Source organism: Chelonoidis abingdonii, chromosome 4 (assembly GCF_003597395.2).
Source record: "Chelonoidis abingdonii isolate Lonesome George chromosome 4, CheloAbing_2.0, whole genome shotgun sequence".
Classification (NCBI taxonomy): Eukaryota; Metazoa; Chordata; order Testudines; family Testudinidae; genus Chelonoidis; species Chelonoidis abingdonii.
This window is the reverse complement of record NC_133772.1, coordinates 85,400,377-85,424,120: the sequence shown is the minus strand read 5'-3', so window position 1 is coordinate 85,424,120 and position 23,744 is coordinate 85,400,377. Positions and strand designations below refer to the sequence as shown.

Below are 23,744 nucleotides of genomic sequence, written 5' to 3'. Positions count from 1 at the left end.
GGAAGGAATTTTCCTCCAGGGCGGATTGGCAGGGGCCCTGGAGGTTTTTCGCCTTCCTCTTCAGCGTGGGGCATGGGTCACTTGCTGATGGATTCTCTGCAGCTTGAGGTCTTCAAACCACAATTTTGAGGACTTCAATAACTCAGTCATGTGTTAAGGGTTATTATAAAAGAGTATGGGTAGGGTTCTGTGGCCTGCTTTGTGCAGGAAGTCAGACTAGATGATCATATTGGTCCCTTCTGATCTGAGTCTATGAGTGGTGGCGGCTGGCCAGGAGCCCAGTGTAGAAGGCAGTGCCGCCACGGGCAGTTGCACAGAAATAAGGATAGCATGGCATTGCCATCCTGATTTCTGTGTTGCTGACTGCAGAGCTGGGTCCTCAGTCAGCAGCCGCCACTTTCAGCAGCGCAGAAGTAAAAGTGGCATTGTATTCTATTGCCACCCTTAATTCTGCGCTGCTACTGGTGGGGTGCTAGCCTCAGAGCTGGGCGCCTGGCCAACAACCACTGCTCTCCGGCTGCCCAGCTGTGAAGGCAGCACAGAAGTAAGGGTGGCAATATTGTGACCCACCTAAAATAACCTTGTGACTCCCCTCTGTGACTCCCTTTTTGGTCAGGATCCCCAGTTTGAGAAACGCTGGTCTCCCCCGGTGAAATCTCTATAGTATAGAGTAAAAGCACACAAAAGACCAGATTTCACGGTCCATGACGTGGTTTTCCTGGTCGTGAATTTGGTAGGGCGCTACTCATAGCTATGGGGATATACTGCCCCCCACTTACTGTGGTGCTATGCTGTGGTGAGGGAAGGAGGATGAGGAAAGAGATCTCATGCTGCATATAACTAAAAGAAAACTGTACAAAGTGGAAACGTGATTGCAAAATTATTCCATTTTACCATTATATTTTCAGTTGGAGATGGCTCCCGCTGAAGCTTTGTCATAATATTATAAATATATATAGACACGATTATAATAGCCCTAAACTTTCAAAAAGTCTTAGTGGACCTAATTAACAAATGCCATTCATGTGGTTTCTGCCTGATAGTTTTTACTCCCATGACATTGCTGATGTTTCTTGGTTTTGTTGTCTTAATTCCAGGAAATCCCTTTATCCTCAAACTTTCAAGTTGATGTGATTTGAGGAAGAATTGAGCTGGCTTCTAGACTTAATTATTTCCCATGGAGCACTTAAATGATTATAAAGTGCAGGCTAATTCAAACCTAAAAAAGAAAGGTGCTTTAAACCAAGCAATTGGCAGGAACTGAATCTCAATCCACAAAGGAGAAACTCCACTTTTTTCCAAGGTTGTCTTTTTCACAAACGTACAAGATGTTTTTCCACTAAAACAAAAGACTTACTTCACCCTAGCTGAGTGAAATGTATCAATTCTAAATATATCATGGCTCTGGAGGCCTACACGTCCCCTTCCCCCATTAAGCATTCGCTCTTCAGTGTTACCTTACAGTTCAGCTTAAACTCCAGGAAGCTGTGCTGTCACATCCATCACATGCTTCAGACTGATAGAATGGGACAGCTGCTGAGCTTTGCTGTACACTCACACGTGTGATAATTAAACTGCATTTGCTATATTAGGGAGGGAGAGGAATTATTTAAGCTTAGTGCCAATGTGGACACAAGAACAAATGGGTATAAACTGGACACTAGGATGTTTAGACTTGAAATTAGATGAAGGTTTCTAACCATTAGAGGAGTGAAGTTCTGGAACAGCCTGCCAAGGGGAGTAGTTGGGGCAAAAGACTTATCTGGCTTTAAGACTAAGCTTGATAAGTTTATGGAGGGGATGGTATGATGGGATAGCCTAATTTTGGCAATTAATTTGGCAATTGATCTTTGATTATCAGCAGGTAAGTATGCCCAGTGGTCTGTGATGGCATGTTAGATGGGGTGGGATCTGAGTTACTAGAGAGAATTCTTTCCTGAGTGCTGGCTGGTGAGTCTTGCCCACATGCTCAGGGTTTAACTGATCGCCATATTTGGGGTCAGGAAGGAATTTTCCTCCAGAACAGATTGGCAGAGGCCGTGGGGGCATTTATGTGCACCCACCTAGTGCCCAGCAGGGGAGAGAAGCCGTGGCCCCGCGCCTGCCGGGGACAGAGAACTCTGAGGCCCGCAGGCTGTGGGCTTCAGGTGCTTGTGTTCACTGTCCCCAGCAGGCGCGGGGCCCACCTACTGCCCAGCAGGGAAGAGAAGTTGGGGCCCCACACCTGCTGGGGACAGAGTACTCCGGGACTGCAGGCTGTGGGTGCTGATGTTCTCTGTCCTTGCGGCTTCTCTCTGCATTGCCCAGAACTGCCGTCAACAAAAACAACAACAACAAAAAGCTCTGACTCTGCAGAATAGACTGAATGCCTCCCCGTAGCATGTACTGCCCCAGGCACGTGCTTGCTCCACTGGTGCCTGGAGTCGGCCCTGTATGTGAGTATTCTTCCACTGCACTGATACTGCTGTTTTCTTGTGCTTTGCAATTTATTGGTTTTTTTTTTTTTTAACATTTTGCCCCAAAATGAGTGATTCAGATAAAAGACGACGTACGTATTATTTCAATGCAGAGTGGGAAGAATCCTATTGTTTTATTGAAAATAAAGGGAAATGTGTTTTCTTATTGTGCGGGAGTGCTGTAGCAGTGCTGAAAAAACATAATGTTGAACGCTATTTCCAAACTAATCATGACTCTTTTGACATTAGCCATCCACTTAAATCTGAGTTGAGAAAAGTTTGATTTGAGTTGATTAATTTTCTTCTATCTGCCCAGCAATCTGAACCTGAACTAATGTCCCTCTCCCCCACTTCCCCCCAAGAGACCATTCTTCATGGCTCTTAGTCTGCCAGTCTGAAATTGTGCGCCAAGACTTTTTGTATGGACACCTATCCGCTGGAATTAGATTGAGAGCTCCAATTTATTTATCCTACATAAATGAAAAGCTGTCAGATTGTGATTACTTTCAATCAGAACCAACCTCATTCTGTATAAACCTGTAGTCTACAGGAGCCTTATAAGGCAAAATATCCCATTACTAACTTCTTGAGCCAACCAGTCCCACACAGGTGAAGGGATTCTAAAGCCTGCAGAAAAAATTGCAGGACAAAAATGTGCCCTTATTTGGGCTGATACAGCTGTATAAATGAATACTTGTTCTGGATCAAAAACAAAAAATCTCATATGCGGTGAATCCTAAATAATAAAAACCCAGCACTCCTCCTATGCACCATTCAATTGAATGTAGTTACTGTTAATGATACTGCTGCTCATGTGCTGTAGTTACAGGTGGGTCATTTGGTGGTTGTGCTCCTTGTTTTATAGGGTTTGCATTTGGATGTCAAGTTACTGTAGAAGCCTGCCTATTTCCTTTCATCTTTTTCTAGCCTCTCTCTTATCTTTATCTACAACACAGACTTAAGTTTTACATATTTAGCTCCTAAGAAAACTTGGACATTTCACATTTAAGTGTTACTAAAGCTGAATGGTAGTGTTTTAAATCTACTTTGCGTTCAGTTTGTAGTGGTGTAAATGACAGCACAAGGTGCAAGGCAATGGAGAAACAGGCATCATGCTTCTTATAGACAAGGATTCTTGTACTCTGTGGTAAACTCCCATTAATTCTGTAGCAAAGGCCCCTTTTATTCCTGTATCATATTGCAACAGACTAGGAACTGTGGCAGCTTTATTTAAAATAAAAAAGGGAGCTGGTGTAAAGTTTTAAATAAGAAAATGAATAATAAAATCAGTACAATAGCCCTTGTGGTGCTCGTTTTGATATTAAATCCAATGTAGTTTTTGTTGTCTGCACTATTTGTTTTAAATATACTACAGATTTTTGTGCAGACAATGCATAATTACATCTTAAAAGTTGCTAGAATAGAAGATGAAGGTTTTGGCACAGGAGAAAGTGTCCACTTGGCACCTAGGAAGCTGTTGAAGGTGGTCTTGAATTGTAGAATAATCACACTAGCTGGATTTTTATGCTAAAATTATCAGCAAAGTCAACTGTTCCACTTAAATTATCATCTTTAAATTTCAATGTTAACTCATTAAGATGAATGAAGTGGTTCAGACTTCTGTTAAGCTATTTCAGGCTGTCTGCAAACTCAGGAAGACAACATTATGTTGGTTTACATTAAGGTAGGCTTTAAGTTTTTCGTTGCTACCATAAGAACTAGAATGGTAAATTTTTAAAAAGTTAAGAATCTAGAGTGTGCTTTCATACCTGGATTCGACTTTAGATTGTGCTTACTCTGAACTCTGTCATAGATAATGGCCAAGGCGGATTTAAATTTGAGTTCATACTGGAGTAGAACTGTAATACTGTTAAACACATTTAATCTGTTTGCTCAGTTTAACTGGTAGCAGTCTTGTTACTACTTGTGTTTCTCTCTTTACTCCTGCCTCAACCCTGTTCCCTCCCTGTACTCCATTGTGACACATCACGTGCAACTTATGTACTTGGCCAAGATTTACAAAAGTGCCTAGTGATTTTTGAGTGCCTCAATTTTGGTATTCCCAATGTGAGACAGTTTAAAGGGGCCTGATTTTCAGGAAGTGCTGAGCATCCATTCTTTGAAAATCAAGCCCTTTTAAGGTGTGTCAAATAGGGCACCCAAAATCACTGTGACTTTTGAAAATCCTGACCTGAAGATGAGTTGATCGTGTGGCCATTTCCATTTTAATGTATTTTTAAATGTAAGTGTACGTTCACCCTTATGGGGTGTTCACCTTGATAAGAATCTCTTCTAAGCAGTTCGTGAGAAAGATGCGATAGTTGCTTTGCTCAGACAGGATTAATTAGGAAATTATATACGAGGCACCTCCCCTTTTTTGGATTTCTAGAAGTTATAGTGGTTCACTTCCCTTTATCAGAGGATTGTTTATATAGAGTAACAGTACGCAGTACGCCAAATGGTTCCTATGTCCTATTTACCTGTAGCTTAGGTATCCTGATACATTAAAAACCAAAGACCACATATCTCCAGCATCCTAGAAGTGCATATATGATGCTATAACCCTATATCCTCAATTGTGTTCTAGTAAAGACTGAGGAAAAACTGAGCAAGGATTTCAGGATTTGGCCAGTTCTGCTTCTGAAATCCTTGCTTTCAGGTCTTGGCTGCGATTAATGTTTTTATTAATTGTGGGAATGGACACATTAATGACAGTTGGTTTTTCATCAGATTGAGGGCACAGTTTGAGACTTCTTTTACAAGTCAAGATAATGTATAAAGCATTCAGAAGCAGAGATTAGCTAAAAGTCTAGGCAAGACTTACATTTGGTTAATGGCTTCTCTTTGTGGGGGGGGAGGAGATCTTTATGGATAAATCCTAGCCTCACTGTGCATGTGTTTCATTTCCCCCTTCCCCCTTTTCCTCCAGTATTGATACTCGAGAAGGTGGAAAATGGAGACCTGAGCAACAAGATATTGAAGATCACGGATTTTGGCTTGGCCAGAGAATGGCATAAAACCACCAAAATGAGTGCAGCTGGAACTTATGCCTGGATGGCTCCTGAAGTCATCCGCTCCTCCATGTTCTCCAAAGGCAGCGATGTGTGGAGGTATTGATTTGGCACTGAGTGCTTGGATACTAAACATTTAAGTGCTGGGTACTGCCAGACAACCTACTGTATGCTTAATACAGTACCAATCCTGGTTAATCGAATCCCCCAAACGCCTGTTTTACTAAAGCTCTGTGTCCCCTACCTTTCCATCCTGCTGTATCATCACCCTCCTTTGGGGATTAGGAATCCAGAACACGGGCTTTTCAAAGTGGCCAGCCAGCTTCTGCAGCCCTCCAAATACCTATTGCTTTATGGGTTTGGACGTGTGCTTTTCCAGTCTCCATTACCCTCACTCCTCTGCAGTACATAAAACAAAATCTGTGCACTCACTTAACAATTATCTTTTGAATAAGACACAAAATCAAGGTCCTATCCACTTGTGATTATTACAGAGTTAATTTTTGCAAGCATAAGGGATTCATATGCTGTCATAGAATATCAGAATTGAAAGGGACCTCTGAGATCATCTAGTCCAACCCCCTGCTCAAAGCAGGACATTCCCCAGACAGTTTTTTTTTTTTTAACCCCAGTTCCCTAAATGCCCTCTCAAGAATTATGAACTCACAACCCTGGGTTTAGTAGTTCAATGCTCAAACCACTGAGCTGTCCCTCCTCCAGCTGATGTTCTAACAGTATTCCAGCTCTAGTATTTCATTCTGTCTATCTAAACTGCAGTGGGAGTTTTACCTGGACATGGTATTTCTTACTTTCATTCCTAAATTGGTGTGATACAGTGTCTTTTCCAGTATTCCAATGGAGGAGGATACATTTTGATGGTAGGAGAAATATTGGTTGTGAAATATGCAAACTGTAGGTAATGCTGTACACTTACTTGATGCTTTTATAAATCACTAGAATTCTTCTGAATGGAAGCTGGTATGAAAAATTAAATGATTATGATAATGCCAGGTGGCCAGTATTTTGTGTGTGTTTGTATGTGTGCTTTTCTTGTGATAGTCAGCAAATCCAGAATCCAGGAGGTAGTCCCAGGATGATGGGATTTGTATTTGGGAAATTACATAGAGTCAGTGCTTTGGGATAGCAAAAGAAATTTTCTCATAACTGTACACAGGTGAATGGCCCCCACTTGGTTCATTAGATTAAGGCAGCTTGCTATTGTTATGCATGTGCAGCTGGCCTTGTGCTGAATTGCAGCTGGAGTGATTTGAATGAGCAGAGGTGTTTCTCTTCATGCATTACTGTATTTGAGGGCAGGTTTTAGACATATTGTGGTTTGGATTTATTTTTTCTGTGGAAAGAAGGTTCCGGAAATCGTAACTGGACCTTATTATTATAAAGTCCTATTATTCACAATTAGTTGGCAGCCCCCCATCTTCATATGTAACATGTAAAAATTAACATGGTTACTTTTGTGATGTAATTCAGGAAAGTGAAGGGTAGAACTCTGCTCTTTATGAGAGAGGGAAGAATGGTCTTGCTGTTAGAGCAGATGTATTGGGAGGATTCTTGATTTTCTTACATGTGTGCCAAAGACTTGCTGTGTGGCCATGGGTGATGGATGCATATAGTCACTATTGTAGATGGTGTTGGAAACCAGGACCTTTTGTCACCAAACCCCAAAACTACTGCCACCTGAGCTAAAGGAGTAACTGTTTGCCATAAATAAACAGCAGGCTCTTATCACTGATGCAGACCAAACAAGGAAGGAACATGATTACATGTACTTTGCCAGTTTTCAGTGTTGCATATTTAATGCGAATCACTTCAACTTTTTGTTCCTCAGTTTCCTATCTATATAATGACGATATGAAGCTTAGAGCTTATCAGTACAAGGATTTTTTGATGTTGGTGCACGCCTTTAGAATACATGTGCTGCACCAATGTAAAAAGTGACTTGCAGCAGTGTGGCTGCACCAGTTCAGCTTATTCATTACCTTGGTATAACAAATCTGTACTAGAGGTTTTTTACCAAACCCCACTAAACCTGTGCAAAAGATACTCCTGAGGGAATTCTGCACCTAAAAATTCTGCATGTTTTATTTCTCTAAATAACACAATATAATCACACCATTTTCAATTATTTTGGTAATTTATTTCAAAATAGACATACTTGCTGACAAGTAACAATGCAGAAAACAAAAAAGATTCAGGACACATGTTTTGACCAGTAGATTCCTTATTAGACATATTGGCCCATCTATATGGCAATACTCATATTTCCTTGTATGTCAAGCACAGAAGACTTTTTATGATGGGTCTACACAGCCAACTTGGGCATGCAGGGCTCAGGCTGCAGGGCTGTTTTCATTGCTATGCAGACTTCTGGGCTCAGACTAGAGCCAGAGTTCTGGGACCCTCCCACTCTTCAAAGTCCTAGAGCAGGGGTGGCCAACCTGAGCTTGAGAAGGAGCCAGGATTTACCAATGTTTATTGCCAGAGAGCCATTATAATATGTCAGCAGCCCCTTCCTCCCCGCCACTCCCAGCACCTCCCACCCACGTGCAGCCCTGCCAATCAGCACTTCCCTCTCCCTCCTGATCAGCAGTTTCTTCTTGTGTAGGAGGCTCTGGGGGGAGGGGGAGGAGTGAGGGAATGGGAAGGGGTGGAGTGAGGGCAGGGCCTGTGGCAGAGCCACAGGTTGAGCTGTGAGCACCCCCCGGCACGTTGGAAGGTTGACACCTGTAGCTCCAGCCCCTGAGTTGGTGCCTATACAAGGAGCCGCATATTAACTTCTGAAGAGCTGCATGTGGCCCCGGAGCCACAGGTTGGCCACCTCTGCCCCAGAGCCTCAGCTCCAACCCCAGTCTGGAAGTCTACACAGCAATGAAACAGCTCCGCACCCCAAGGCCTGTGAGCCCAAATTGGCTGGCACAGGGCAGCCACAGGTTTTTCTTTGCTGTGTAAACATATCCTTAGGAGTGAAGTAGGCCATGATTTGGTACAACACTTAAATATGTGCATAAAGTATCCCCATTGAAACTAAGGCTTTGCCAGGTCGGGACCTTACTGGATGGCATAGCTAAGTAGTACTCAGCATGTCATCATACAGTCACTGGTCTAAAACTGAAATTGCTGCAGACAATAGAGTAGAATGGCAATGGGAGTGGAGGTTCCAGCACAGCAGTGCAGAATGCAGGCCACTGGCTGCATGGAGGTGGGGGATAATTCTGTAGCCCCTGTCCCCTCCCTGGGAGGTGGATGTGGCAGTAATGCTGCACCTCACCCTGACACAGCACAAGGGACAGGCCTGCCCCTGAAACACCTGAGGGCCATACCCATCCGCTCTGGGTGCACTGCGATAGTGAGCAAGAGGGACAGTCTCTCATGCACATCCAGCCCTGCCGCCTGATCCAGGGGTGGGGCAAGCAGGCTCTGTCCAGCAGGATCCAACTGTGGAAGGGCTTAGTGTGCAGGGATCCAGGTGTGGGGTGAGAGGGTTCAGTGTGGGGCAATCTGGGTGCGGGTGGATTGGTGGATGGTCTGGGTGTGGGGGAATTTGGATGTACAGGGGCTTTTTGGGGGGTTCTAGGTGCAGGGAGAATGGGACTCGGGTGGGTCAGCAGGGGAGTCTGGGTGTGTGAAGATAGGGCTCGGCAGGGCGGTCTGGGTGCAGAGGGCTCATCACAGGCATCCAGGTGCTGGAGGAGTGGGTCTTGTTGGGGTGGGGGTCCGGGTGCAACCGGTTGGTGCTCAGCGGGGTTTGAAGGGGGCTCAACATGGTGGTCCAGGTGCGGGGAGGTGGGGTGTGACGGGGTGGGGTTCAAATGCAGGAGACTCAACAAGGGTAGAGTCTGGATCCAGGGAGGTGGTCTGAGTGTGGGGGTGGTGTCTGGATACAGGGGGTGGGGTGTGGCGAGGGGGAAGGCCTGTGTGTGTGTGTGTGTGTGAGGGTGACGGATGCATGGGGGTTGGGCGGATGGCGTGGCAGCTCCTTATTTAATGATCCCTCCCCGGCAGTTAGGGAGCAATGGGTGCTGGAAGCAGCAGGATTGCGTGCAGAGCTTCTTGCAGCCGAGGAAGGTTCCTAGAGATGGGTCTGACCCAGCCCCAGGAGTGACCCATGCAGAGGAAGAGGAAGTCCTGTCTCCTTACCCAGCCCAGCTGGGGCTAGCAGCTGTAGCCTGGTTCACCATAGGAGCCTCTGGCTGGGACATCCCCAGTCCTGCCCCTCCGTGACTCTGGGCACACTGCGATAGCATGCATGAGGGACAGAGGCTCGCATGCCCAGCCACGGCCCCTGAGATGGTGATTTATGTCTCCCCTGGTTGCTCTTGATGTCTGAACTAGACCTGGCTCAGGAGCATTTCCTGGGAGGAGTGCATGAATCAATTATTCTGCAGGGAAAGAGTAAAATCTGCAGGGAAGCATTAATTCTGCACTTGCGCAGTGGCACAGAATTCCCCCAGGAGTAAAAAAAGCTCAGTGTAGACAAGACCTTAATGAATGTGTATATCATGCGGAAAACCTATGATATCTATGCACAGTATTATAATCCTCCTGTGAGCCTCTCTCCCCATTTTCCTTGTTTTACATCTCTCAACTACAAAGTCCTGTCTTCTGGCTACCAGCCTTCTCACAGAGAACAGAATGAATTTCCCTTTGGAGCCATCTGTGGTGGTCTTTAGTTGGAGAGCTTCGCTGGTGAGAGTGCCACAATGTTCTGCCTCTCCACAGGCCTGAAATATTTGTTGCTTCTGTGGTATTCTTAGCCCTGGCAACAAGATACTGGCACTTGTAGGATCACAGTTGAGGTGTGTTGGACAGAGCATGGTCCAGTTGGACAATGGTCCCTGGCCACGTGGTGTCTGAGATACACATATAGAGGAGCAAATGCCACCCAGGCAGTATTGTCATTTGCAAGCATTAGGCTGTTCACAAACAGACACAGTTAAAGACTTCTACTCCCACCTATGCATGCTGTTCAAATCCCTGACAGGATAGACTTTTTCTTTTATCCTATTAGACATGTCTCTCCCCGACACCACTCTCCTGGCTAATCGCTGCCAGATTGGAATTTCGCTGATAAGCATCCATACAATTAATCTCTATAAGAACAACAAAATTAGCTGTCACCCTTCCTGAGAGATGCAAACTCTTTTAACCCAGCACCTTTCCTAAAAGGTCTCTTAATTTATTGGAAGAGCTCCTGTCTGAATGGGGGTCCTAGTCTTTTGCCAGAGAGCTTATCCAGCTCATCTCCTTGATGCACAAATGCACAGGTAGCTGTTGGAGAAGATGCTTATTATAGGCCACAGCAATGCTCTGAGGAGTGGTTTCTCCCACCAGTGCCTTAGTTAGGCTTGCTGGTAAACAATACTTTGCACTTACCTCACATGCATGCCTTACTATTATCACTTACTTTTTTTATGTTGCAGTCGCACCTACGGGCCCCAGTTATAGACAATGCTGTACAAACACATGAGAAACAGTCCCTCCATCTGAGGCTCTCAATGTACTTTATAGACATGTAATTCTTGCAACAGCCCTCTCAGGGAAAATAGATATTTATTTCCACATTGCAAAGGGTGAAAAGGAAGCGCAGAAATTGCAACTTGTGCATAGTCATACAGTAAAGTAGATATCAGCTGGGTACTGTAACTACTTAACTGTGATTCCTATCTGTTGTTTGCCACCCCCAAACATAACTGCTCATACCTTTTAATTTGTAGGTTTGGTTTCTGCTGGTATCTAATACCTTGCTCTTGTATAGCACCTTTCATCCATGGATGTAGCTCACCTGGAAAGGGGTATGCCCAGCAAACTACTTCAGTATTCGCATGTTGTTTTATAGGACATTACCTTTATTTATTCCTTGGTGCATTTTCCTTTCTCCCAGATTCTGGAATGCTCAGCTGTTTTTTAGAAACATCCAAAAATTGGTGTTTCGTGGGGGAAGGGAGGAATCTCAAAGTAAACGCTTCCTCAGAGAGCCATTTTATTAATGAGGAGAAGTGCAAGACCAGCAGACCATTTAGGGGTATAGCAAGGTTTTTTCCATTTTCTCATGGAAATTTCTAACCGCTGCGTATACTTCACTTTGATACACTTACACTTTTTACAATAATTTTTTTCTTTATCCGTGTCAGTGATATTACCATAATGCAGGAAGTGATGCTACAATATCACTTAGCCTCTTTAATTAAATATGTACAAGATGCATGTGTGGCACCTTCAGACCAGTTATCTGCCCAGAATTTTAAATTTTCACCTGTGGGAATAAAGTACTGGAATCATTTAGACGTGTCTGACTAGCAGAGGGAGATGATTCAGAGGCTGAGTATTGGATATAGAGGCTTATACTTACCTTTTAGAATGCTAATTTGAATCCAAGCGAGTCTGTTGTGACTGAAAGAGACTATGTGAAATGAGTCAGTGGTGGCAATTCCTATCCCAATGGATAGATACATATCTCATGAACACTGTCCAGCCACTATCTCAAAATCATTAATTATCCTCTTTGCTTGCAGTCTTAGGGCATGGCTACACTTGCAGATATAGAGCACTTTCAGTTAAACCAGCCTTCATAGAGTGCAGTAGGGAAAGCGCTGCAATCTGTCCACACTGACAGCTTCAAGCACACTGGCGTGGCCACATTTGTGGCACTTGCAGTGGCTTTGGAAGCGGTGCATTATGGGCAGCTGTCCCAGCATGCAAGTGACTGCAGTGTGCTTTTAAAATGGGAGGGGTGGGATGGAGTGTCACAGGGAGTGTGGTGTGTGTGTATATGGGGGAGAGAGTGGGTTTTTGAGGGGCTGAGAGCATGTCAACATGCTGTCTGATAAGTTCAGACAGCAGCAGACCTCCCTCTCCCCCCGCCCCGCCTCTCTCTCACACAGCATTCCACAGTAAAGGCTTGCATGCCAACTATCAGAAACGGAGCTTAAGGAGATTATGAGATGTTTCCAGAGGCCGATCAGAGCACAGTAACGCAACACCTCATTCGCACTGATGCCTGTACATTGTAGCCAAGGCGCAGCAAACGTTATTCTTCTCGCCGAGGTGGAGTGCCAGCAGGGCTGTAGCCATGGAGTCAAAGCGCTGTATGTGCCTTGCCAGTGTGGACGGGGAGTGAGCTAGTGCACATGGGTCTCCTTTATTGCGCACTAACTCGCAAGTGTAGCCAAGCCCTTAGCAGAAAAGCCAAGAAGTCAGTAGTGAAGTTAAACTTCCCTTTCAGCTTCTGTGGTGGTCCCTCCAGGTCAGGGTTGAGTAGGGCGGGATTGGGGAAGCTAGCACTGCATGCTATACCTGTTCTGAGGATAAACAGTCTCCCATGTTCTCAGTCCAGTACTATTTGTCAGCACTAAAGTATAATCAGGATTTTTTTAAAATGAAGTGAGATTTCATTCTTGATAGAAAATGTCAGTTTTCCCAGTGGGTTTTACATTGGGAAGGTGAAGGAACTGGGCTGCAGGGGAAGGGGGGGGGTTTCCATCCTTTGGATTCCCTGTCTGACTTTGCTGTCACTTGTTTGCGGGGGGAATTCCTTTTTCATGTTAAGCGCAGACTCTTGGGGGAGGCAGAGAAGGAAAATAGGGCACTACTGACATTTCAAAATAAAAACTAGAGAGGAAATTAAGACCTTTGAATAAGTTCAGAGACATCAGGGAAGGTGGCAATATCACATAGCCCCTCCCACTCCCTGAAAATCCACTGAGTAGGATTGAACCTGATGGTTAAATGGCTTAAAGGATTACTGGATTACTAGGAGATTGATTATTCATATGAACGTTGGTTCACTTGGGTGTGCAGTCAGTATTCTGTGGTTCCTGTTGTAATTAAAGTCCAAACAACACTTCAGAACGTTGTAAAAAGATCTGGGCCTCATCTCCTTCTCTATCTCCTTAATGGGGATAGAGAGTCTCTCCTGCTGTTTTTCCTTTCAATGTGTTAACCTCTTCCATCCTCTGGTTTCCGTTTTATGACCACCAACCTTCTGCTTGAGAGGGGCTGAAAGACACTGTGTTCAATATCTATCAATATCGCTTCTTAATTAGTTGGAAAAATGCAGCCTTCCCTTACCATTTGGGGCTGAGAACATTGTCTCCAGAGAATTCTGAGCACCCTACAGAAGAGATGGTGACAGGATTGGGAGCAGGAATCAAAATCATGTCTCTTGCAAGCATTTAAATTCAGCACAGGATTGCTGGAATCCCATATTTGCCCATCCACTCTGCTTTTTGAAATTTCCCTCAGAGGGAGTATCGTGTTCATAACACTTGCCCAGCAGCACTGATAGGAGCAGCAGCTATAGAGAGAGACTGTTGAGGGACCTGGTAAATTTCATTCTGCTGCTACTCCTGAGTGAGAAAGACAGACCGATATGTAGAGTAGCATGTGTGATCTGTTGCTGGAGCTGCTTCTTCAGGGAAACAGAAGAGACAGACTACTTGTTAGTATTAAGAGGCTCAACGGGACATTGCCTATCTCCTAAAACCTCTGCATCTGTCTCATAAAAACTGAATCACATGACAGAACAGTGTATGGTATGTTGGGTTGAATTGCCTTCTACTGTATTATGTCACATCAGTTGCTAAATAAAAAACAGGACATGATTCATATTCCAACTTCACATCACTTAAAAATTTCCCTTATGGCTTAAATCGGATTTGGTGCTTCCTTTTTTTTGTGTTCCTGTCAGCGCTAAATGGCTTCCCTCTTTCATTCCAGAGATATTTCAGTAGTAGATGAAGTAATAGCTATAATTTGAAAAGTGCTGTGGGATGCTTCTGAATGAATGCTAAATAAACAGTAAATTGTGAATGGTACATCAGTTCACGTACAGTAGGACCTAGTTGTATCACATGCTCTCTAGTGTCAACAGTGGAGCACAAACCAATTCTGAAAGTCACTGTGTCCAGTACAGACACATCTACCTGGTTCAAGACACTTCAGATTATTCCAAATGTGGGTACCTGCTTGCCTGGGGGTATGGTCTGGAATGGTGTTCCACTGCCAAGCCTTTCCTTAACCACAACAAGCTGAACCTCCATAAATAAAGTTGCTGCATCAAACACTGGTTAGCTGATATGTCATCACTGCTGGCAGAAGTGCCTCTTATGGGAGTACTCTTTCTTGTGATAACATCATAGTTGATGGTTAATGTTCAAAACCGAGTACAGCTGCTGGTAAGTCAGATTTTTCAGAGCGATGAGATCCACTCACTACAGTGGTGCCTCCTGCTGACCATCATGGGGATTAGTTCTGCCAAACAGTGTGCCCACTCCATGTGACGCCTCTCCCATCATCATCTCTGCCTGCAGACCTGCATCAGTCCAAGTCCTCTTCATGACTCGGCCCTCTGGCCGAGTCACCATCTGTATTTCCCACTTCCAGGATGGGTACTACTGTTCAGTAGTCAAGCAATTTCCCCAGTGGTGAATGGGGGGACCTGGGCCCACCCAATACTCTGGGTCCTGACCTAGGGACCCTGCAGATAGCACCCTCCTGCTGTGTCTCTTTAACTTCCTTCAGTGGTGCTTCAATTGGCTGGGCCACTTCTCAGTGGCCTCAGCACTTTCTTTTCCCTCTTCTCAGGGCATTCAGTCAGCAAATCCCAGCAGCCAGCCAGAAGAAGTTCCTTGTTCCTCTGGTCCCTGCCAGCAACGGTGCTGCCTTTGCTGCAGCCTGCTGGGAGCACAGTTCTCACTCTTTAGGCTCCCTGCAGCAACTCACTCTCCTCTGCTCTCTGTTCTTTTGGTACTAGCTCTCTGGGCCCTGATTGGCGGCTCCAAGCAGCCTCCCTCCAATTGGCTGCTTCCTGTGCAGCTTCCCTAGGCTGCTATGAGGACTCACCTCCCTTGCTTCTTTCTGGGAGGGGGTGTGGCAGGCATCCAAGGCCTCCATTAACCCCTTCCACTTGCGGGTGTGATGAATACTCCATCGCACCCCTACAGACCTGCCAAGTCTATTTTTCCCCCCTTTCCACTGCCATATTGCTCTTTCTAGTACTAGCCCTGCTTTCCCCTCCTGATACCTGTCTCAAGGCTCATTTGCAGAGGGATTTCATAGGAAATCAGAAAATCATTTGTATTTAACAATGACAAAAAAGGCAAGGCACTTTAGTGTTTTTAAAGTCCTCATTTCCTGTTTCCCTAACTTCTCTCATAATTTAAATGATCTAGATGTAGACTTTTTCTTATTGACATTTTCAGGGTTAATGAAATCCTTAAACTAGGGTAGTACTAATAGGCATTCCACCTTCCCATTTCTTGGGGCTTATTGTCATGAAAAAGAGAATAGAACTAATTCTGAAAGTATGGCATGTCAATGTACATATTTATTTTTGTATTTATATACCTGACATCTAGCTAGCTCTCTGCTCCCCATAAACACAATCAGCTCTCCACATTGCACTTTTGTAATAGCATAACTTTAAAATAGAGTGGCATCTGGTTCTGAAGTTTGTACCTGAGTGTATTGAAATTTATGCAAAAATATAATATGGCAGGCTTATTACCCCTTCCCCCCAGTTAGGCTGTTGGGTGGATTGTGTCACTACACATCCTCCTTTAAGGTTCAGTAGCGTATTATAGGAAAAAGCTGGCATCCCTCCCACCCATCCCTCAGAAAATCAGTACTCAAGTATTTTGCAGGAGTGGTGTAACAAAATATTTATTTCTGGAGCACCACATTTAATCATAGATCAGTCTGTCATTAAATTGCCACATAAGTTACTGCTATAGGCTTGTGAACCAGAATGATCAGAGAGACCACAAATCGCTCTGCCTTCAGAGCAAAAAATAAAGCATAGCCACTTCTTTGACCTCGCCATCCCAAATCAGTACAAGCATATACAAGCTATCTTTTGGGATGATGGAGAGGTACAGAAATCCATCAAAGTGTGATTTGGAATTTTAGGTACTTGAAAACTACAGTAATGAGCACAGTAAAAATATTTGGAAGACTAAATTCTGTCTAAAGAAAAAATTTCCAGTCTCTATACAGATCCACATAGACTATTTTGCTACATGCTCTATTTTTAGAGAGTTTAGATGGTAAAATTAAGAAACCTTTGCACAATTTTTTTAAAAGAGTATTTATTGCTTAAAATGAAAATGGTAAACTGCTCATTCAAAAATAGTGAAACCCTAATTGTTGCTATATTGACTGTGCTTCTGTAACTTTGACAAATCAGGAACCCTGTCACATCCTTGGGGAAAGGGAGTTTGCCAAAACAGGACAGCTAAATTCAGGAAGAGGGGGCTGCACAGATTAATACTGGCCAAACATCCCACAAAAGCAGGTGGTCTGTGTACAGACATACTAGTCCATCTAATTTTTTTCTTTGTTTGTAAAAGTTGGATTTATTTAGTATCCTCTAATATGTGAGGCAGTCTTGATAAATAAGAGAGCCTTATGCCCTCTTTTTGCTTGAGGTTTATTAGTGTTTGTTATAGCCAAACACGCACTTTCTGTCTCTCTCTCAATAGTTATGGTGTGCTGCTTTGGGAACTGCTAACTGGGGAGGTACCATTCCGAGGAATTGATGGTCTAGCAGTTGCATATGGAGTTGCCATGAATAAACTTGCCCTTCCGATCCCATCCACGTGCCCAGAACCTTTTGCCAAACTCATGGAAGGTAAGAGCCAATTGCAGTGGGAGAGAGAGTGTTTATATATTTTTCTTGAGTGCTTTCCATGAGTGCCTATTTTTGTAGGTTTCAGTAGCTCAGACCACAGAATTAGATGGTTTTTCTCAGTGGACCATGTTATTACAGAAGCCATACTAACTCTGCTATGACAGTTACTGTATCATAAGACCTCTAGGCTGCAGATATAAAAGCCTTTGTGAAGAGGGGAAGGGGATGTTTTTGTCGTCTTGCGGTTTTGATTGTGGTTGATGAGCTTACACCAAACCCCAAGATCCAAATACCACCACATTTGGAATATTTGAAATCTAAGTCCACTTCTGAATTTTGCGGCTTGAGCCTATTGATAGCTAATAGTGTTATCACTATTTATATATAATCAGAATGGTCTAGTGAAGAGGTCTTCAGTCTTTGGGGTGTAGCCCCCTAGAGGAGTGCAGAGTAACATTTGCGGGGGCACAGCTGGGGCCTTCACCAACCCCCACAGGGGGTGGGGATGGAGTGCCTCCCTAGCCCCGCACCTGGAGATCCGCCGCTAGCCGCGGCTGGCAGCCCTGTGCTCAAGGTTCTGGGACTCTGTGCCCAGCCGCAGCTGCGGGCCTCAGCCCCTGGCTGAGGGTCTGCTCCTGACTCCAGCTGTGGCCCCAGCCTCTGTCCCCTTGTGCCTGTCTGCGTCCCCCCTCCTGGAGCCGCAGCCCACTCCCAGCTCTGAGGGGGACACAGACAGGGGTAAGGGGGACGCGAGGTAAAAAGTTTTGGGGACCACTAGTCTAGTGAATTGAACTCTTGGCTGGGGATCAGAAGGTTGGTGTTCTATTCCTGCTGTGCCATTGACTTGGTGGGCCACATTAATGTATTTTGTAATCAGTGGAATAGTACCTGCTTGCAGTATTGACACAGTAATTGAAATGAATGCTATCTGCAGTACACTGGTGGTGAAATGGGCCTGGTATGGGACTTTTGATGAGTCACTTATCTCACAGAGGAGGGTTGTTAAGCTTAACGTGTGTATAGTACACTCAAAATGTAAAGTTCTATATAGTACTAGTGCTAAACATCATCTGTATCCCCATCAATCTGGTAATGTCATACTCAAATTTTGTGGGGGATTTAATCATGACTTTGACATGCTGAAAAGCCCCAGGTGGTTGAAGGCTTTTTTAAAATAAAAAAGTATCAGTTGCCAGAGGTGAGTTATAGTATGAATATAATACCAAAGGAAGGAATAGTCTTTTGTAGGGTGCAATTCAGGTGATGGCCCAGATGGGTTCTCTGGCTATTTTAACTCTGCAAATGTCCCCTGAGCCATCCCCTCCAATCCAGTTCTTAAGTTTTATCAAAATATGTATATAGAATTCTAAAAGAATGCTTAGAACTTCTATTTTGTGCCTTATAGCTGAGGCTCTCATAGCGCTTTACAACCATTAAAGAATTAAACCTCACAACCCTCCCGTGAGTCTGGTAGTATTACCTCCACTTTACAGATGGGGAAAACGGAGGCGTAGAGAGGTGAAGTGACTTGTTAAGTGTCACCCAATGAGTTTGTGGCAGGACTGGAAATAAACCCAGTTTACTGATTGATTCCCCCTGTTAGTGGGATAGGCTTGCCTTTGATTTAAGTAGGTGTCACTGAGAGGTCTGTCTGCTTCTGGAATACTATTGTCTTTCTCTGTCCTTTGATACAGATTACAAACACAGTTCAATTAATAATCTAGAATTCTGCATAGTGGTTTGCTAAAACAATGAGCCATAGGATTACAAACAATAGAACTGCAGATATAGTACATGCATTACTACAACTATGACTGTAAGTGACTGTCTGGTTACGAAATTGGGAGCAACTTGTCAGGTGGATGTGGTTACCAAGAAACTACTGTAAATGAACACTTGAAAGTATAGTAGCCACTAAGAGTGGAAACAATGTAACTTGTTCACTGAGATTCCCCTGGTTAGATACACAGGACATACTATGGGAACAACGGGAATCAGATTGTATGCGGGTGAATTTATGTACAGCACAAAGAATGCAGTGCAGCAAGCTCCATCTAAAAGAGCTAATGACAACATCAAGCAGTCATAGTTCAGTGCATTTTATACTGACAGTGTTTCTTAGGAGAAGGGAGTCAGTTTCTTAAAATCAAACGTGGGTGTTGATGAGGTGGAAAATATTGGAAGGTGTGAAGTAAAGTCATATGCCCTATATTTCAGCCCAATACCACTTCCACTTTTGAATGTTAGCTTCATGATATCCAGGGAGAACAACTGGAAGAGAATAAGAAAACAATCACTTTCCTCCCCCTTTGTCAGAATTGTTTGTCAAAAACACCATTTCCCTTCCTAGTGAACTCTGGTTCCCCTAATGCTGATTTTGCTTTTGAATTACTGCCTTGGTGGTCTTTACTGAGATGACAAACATGAACTTGCCCTCTTCAGAGAAAAGATTTGTAAGTTACAACTGTCCTAATTAGTGCAGATAATGGCAGCTCTAGGCCCGGGAAAATAAAAGCCATGGACCACCTGCATTGTTATCAAGCTCACTCACTCATGCACTTGGCTGGCTGCAGCACTTTGTTTTACACTGGGTCATGTTTGCTTTGCTATTCTTAAAAACTGGGATAGAGTGGCAGGGATTATGCCCTTGTCAATTTTTCTGTATTGCCCATCGTCACTAGTTGGTCAGCAGCAGGGAGGCTACGAAGCAGTTTTGGATGTCCCTGGTTCTGCACAAAAATATAAGAAGCATCTTGTGAGCCATAAAAAAATGTTCATTCCTGTGTTGCTTTTGGAACCCAGTCAGATGCCTAAAGAACAGCATCCTGATGCCCAAAATATCAGTATCAAAATTCCCAAATGGAGAATTGCAATAATTTCAAAATTAAAAAAAAAAAAATGCAAAATCAGAATCCCAGCAGAGTCGAAAGGGATAAGAAATAGAAGTTCAGATTAATCCCTGGCTTAATTGTGTTAAATTAATAGAACTATTGCAGGGATGAATTTGGCTTATGATGTCCTCTAATCTAAATGGCAATTTTAAAATTATAAAGCATCAGTAGAATATTTAATGTTCTTGGAATGTTCTTGTCATAAGGTATAATTCCCAAATCTGAACCTTAGCGTCCAAAATTTGGGTACCTGCATGAATTCCTCTAAGCTTAATTACCAGCTTAGATCTGATATGCTGCCACCAATCAAAACTCTGAGTGTTGATAACTCTGGTCTCCCAACCTCCCTGGTGGAACCCCCAAGACCCAGATCCCTGGATCTTAACACAGGGGAAGTGAACTCTTTTCCAACTCACTAGTGCTACTCCTAGGCTCCTCCCCTGGGTTCCCCTAGAAGATCCTGTGCTTCAAACTCCAAGAACACACGAGAGCAGGGTGTTTCCTCCTCTTCCCTGAGGCAGTCAAGATTCACGCTCGTAAATCTAACACAAGAGATCCCCTCCTTCGTTCCTCAGCCTTAACCAGAGAAAAATCAATCAGGTCTTAAAAAGAAATCTTTGATAAAAGAAAGGAAAAAGTAAAGAATTATCTCTGTAACTTCAAGATGTAAATATTACAGGTCCTATAGTTTACAGACACAGACAGAAACTTTCCCCCCAGACCATAAAATCAAAATATTCCCAGCAACTACACACATCAAAGTTAACCAGCCAGATCACAATATTCAAATAGAATAAACAACCAAAAAGTCCTAAACCGCCTGTTTTTTACTTACTATTTGAACAGAAACTTAGAGAGCCTGTAGCAATGTCTGGTCTCTCTCAGACCCCCCGAGAGAAGAACACACACAACGGACATAGAACACACACAAAAGCTTCCCTCCACCCAGGTATCTTGTCTCCTGATTGGTCTTCTGGTCAGCTGTTCCAGTTCCCTGCTTGTAACCCTTTACAGGTAGAAGAGACATTAACCCTTAACAATCTGTTTGACAGTTCTAAACTTCCTTTTTTTTCCTTCAAAAAAGCAAGCAAGCAATATTCCACTTTTTTGCACAATTTGCACAACTTCCCTTGGCCATGTGAGAAGCCCGTGCTTCTGCCCCTCCAGGTACTGGTTGGAAGGAATGGTTACATTTACACATTGGGAAAGCCCTCTGCATTACAGCATGTGTATCTGCAGCTGTGGGGGGTTGAGGCTGTTGTACTCTGCCACCTCTGGGACTATGGTCATGTGATAGGCCTTTCCTATTTGACTTCTTGTTGGGGATTGGCATGCAGGAATTCTCTAGCATTAAACGGAATAAGTGTATTGCTCAGGCAGGAATCTGCGAAGACTGCACTAGAAGACAATATGAAGACTACAGTAGGAGAAAAAAATGTAGAATGAAAAACTGACATTTGCTGAGGTAGGGGGCCTACATTTTAGGTGAGGGGGTTGAACGATTGGGATTTTCCTGGTCATGAGAGTTTCAGATTATCCACTTAACATGATGGTATTTTTAAAAGCAGGATCTTGGTAATTTAAGAGTTTGTGATTTTATTATACACCATTCTTTATTTAATATTTCTGGTCCACATTATCGTAGTACCTGAGCATCTTTTATATACTGTTGCCTGTTAGCAGTGGCTAAGAATTGTACATGTAGTAAGATGGCGCCTTAAATTCTGTATTTTGGGAGCTATATAATAGAATAATTCACTGCATTTTGAGTTCACTTTTTGAAACATGGCAGCTCAGATCTGGTTCAGATTAAGTGGAAAAAGTTACTTGTTTTTTGCTCATCTAAAACAAACACACACCACGCAACTGGGTGTCAAGGACTGACTGTGTCTGCCTTGGAAGAGAATAGCAAGGTATATTGCAGATCAGAAATGAAGATATATAGAATACATCTTCACTGCAAGGTTAGCTCAGGCTCTTAACTCAGTTGTTGCCCCTCACCTCCCTTTCATCCACACAATCAGCCTTCTTACCTGAGTTAGGTGGTTCTTTCTACCTCAGCTAGCTGGCATAGCTGGTATGGGTTAGAGCCTAGCTTTGCTTTCACTCAGACTGGTAACCTGCCCACTTTGCAGTGAGGTTGCAGACTAAATCACAAGAGTGCTGATAGTCCTTCAAGCCTTCTCACAATTCCTTCTGTGTGCAGGAGGACAGATGAGTTCTCCTACAACTCACTGGAAAATAATCCATAGAGTGGCTCTAACTGCAGCACAAAGAGCTATGAGACATGCTCACAGAAATCCTAGCAGCACACATGGGGGAGCACAGCACCAGTGAGGACACAATAACTTGGGTATGGCTTTGTATTGTGGCTGCTCACACCCAGTCTAGGCTAACTTAAGTACCATTCATCCAAATTAACCCTCCAATGAAGTGCAGAAGAAGCTAATACTAACCCTTGCTTCTCTATGCCGAGCTATGCTCTCACAGCAAAACCAGTCTCTGCTCCATAACCAATTAGAGTTTAAAGCAGAGTATTTGGGGGAAATATTTATGCTGTGTGGTTTTTAACAAGCTTGGTAGTGTAGTTATCTATAAATTGAGTCAGTCTCTAACAATATTTTAGTTAACATCTGTCTATATTTCAGTAGCATTTAGAAGCCACCAAATCAGGACATATTTAAAATGACAGTCCCTGCCCCAAAGAGCTTAGTCTACAAGAGAAGACATGAAGATGAGGTTGGGGGATGGGAGAGGCAGGGTAACAAAAATGCGATAGTGCACAATTCTTAGCCAGTCAGAAGGAGTAAACACAACTTACCGCCTGCTTAGTCTCTAACCTACTTATTCTGATGTTTAACAACTTGCTTGCCTTTGTCCTCTTTTAGACTGTTGGAATTCTGACCCACACTCACGACCATCTTTCACCGATATACTAGACCAACTCACTACCATAGAGGAGTCTGGCTTCTTTGAAATGCCCAAAGATTCCTTCCACTCCTTGCAGGAAGACTGGAAGCATGAGATCCAGGAGATGTTTGATCAGCTCAGAGCCAAAGAAAAGGTAAAAAGGGAACAACATTCCACTCTCATGTTATCTTGGACTGTGATCTTGTCTAGTTTCGCAGCCTAAACAGGTATCATCTTTGTGTGTTAGTTTCTTTTACTGGCGTTTTTAATATGTACATGAAGGGGTGGGAGTGGGAACAAATTAGGTGGTAGTACTCTTCCATGCTGTGTCCACACTTAAACTCTGCCCGCTTGTGACATCAAAATGAGAGTCCAGTCACAAATATTGAAGATTTTCCATAATATGATAGTCCCTCTCCATTTTTCCATGTGGCAGTGAAATTGTTAACAATCATGACAAATACATTATCATTAGGCTTAGATGCCAACACCCAAATAATATGGAAGAGGCCGTTCACATTCTCAGAGTTATTGTTTCTGGCTGCCTGAAAATTCAAGCGAACATCAGTATTGGTTACACGACAGTCACCTTTTCAAGGTTTTGGTCACAGCCACAAGGGCTAGAGACTTACATTTTTTTAATTATATTTCAGATACTGGAGCACAAGGTACATCTGCCAACCCAATTTGACTCTTTGTAGGGATTTAGCTCAGCTCATCATGTACTTGGGAAGCTTTTAAAAATGTCAGTATGCCTGTGTTTTTAGGGGTCTCTTGATATAATCATGCTAGTAATGGTATTGACCTCTTTCTTTCACAAATCATATGAGTT

At 43.6% G+C, this 23,744-nt stretch overlaps 1 protein-coding gene across 1 annotated transcript in view; it reads left to right on the top strand.

Moving 5' to 3' along the window:
- The window catches only part of MAP3K9 (mitogen-activated protein kinase kinase kinase 9), a 63,710-nt gene that overhangs the window by 19,925 nt on the left and 20,041 nt on the right, over nucleotides 1–23,744 (top strand). The window contains exons 4-6 of the mRNA XM_075065849.1: nucleotides 5,386–5,566; nucleotides 16,963–17,111; nucleotides 22,891–23,066. Of these exons, the coding sequence (XP_074921950.1) occupies nucleotides 5,386–5,566; nucleotides 16,963–17,111; nucleotides 22,891–23,066 (506 nt within the window). The remainder of the gene's footprint in view (nucleotides 1–5,385; nucleotides 5,567–16,962; nucleotides 17,112–22,890; nucleotides 23,067–23,744) is intronic.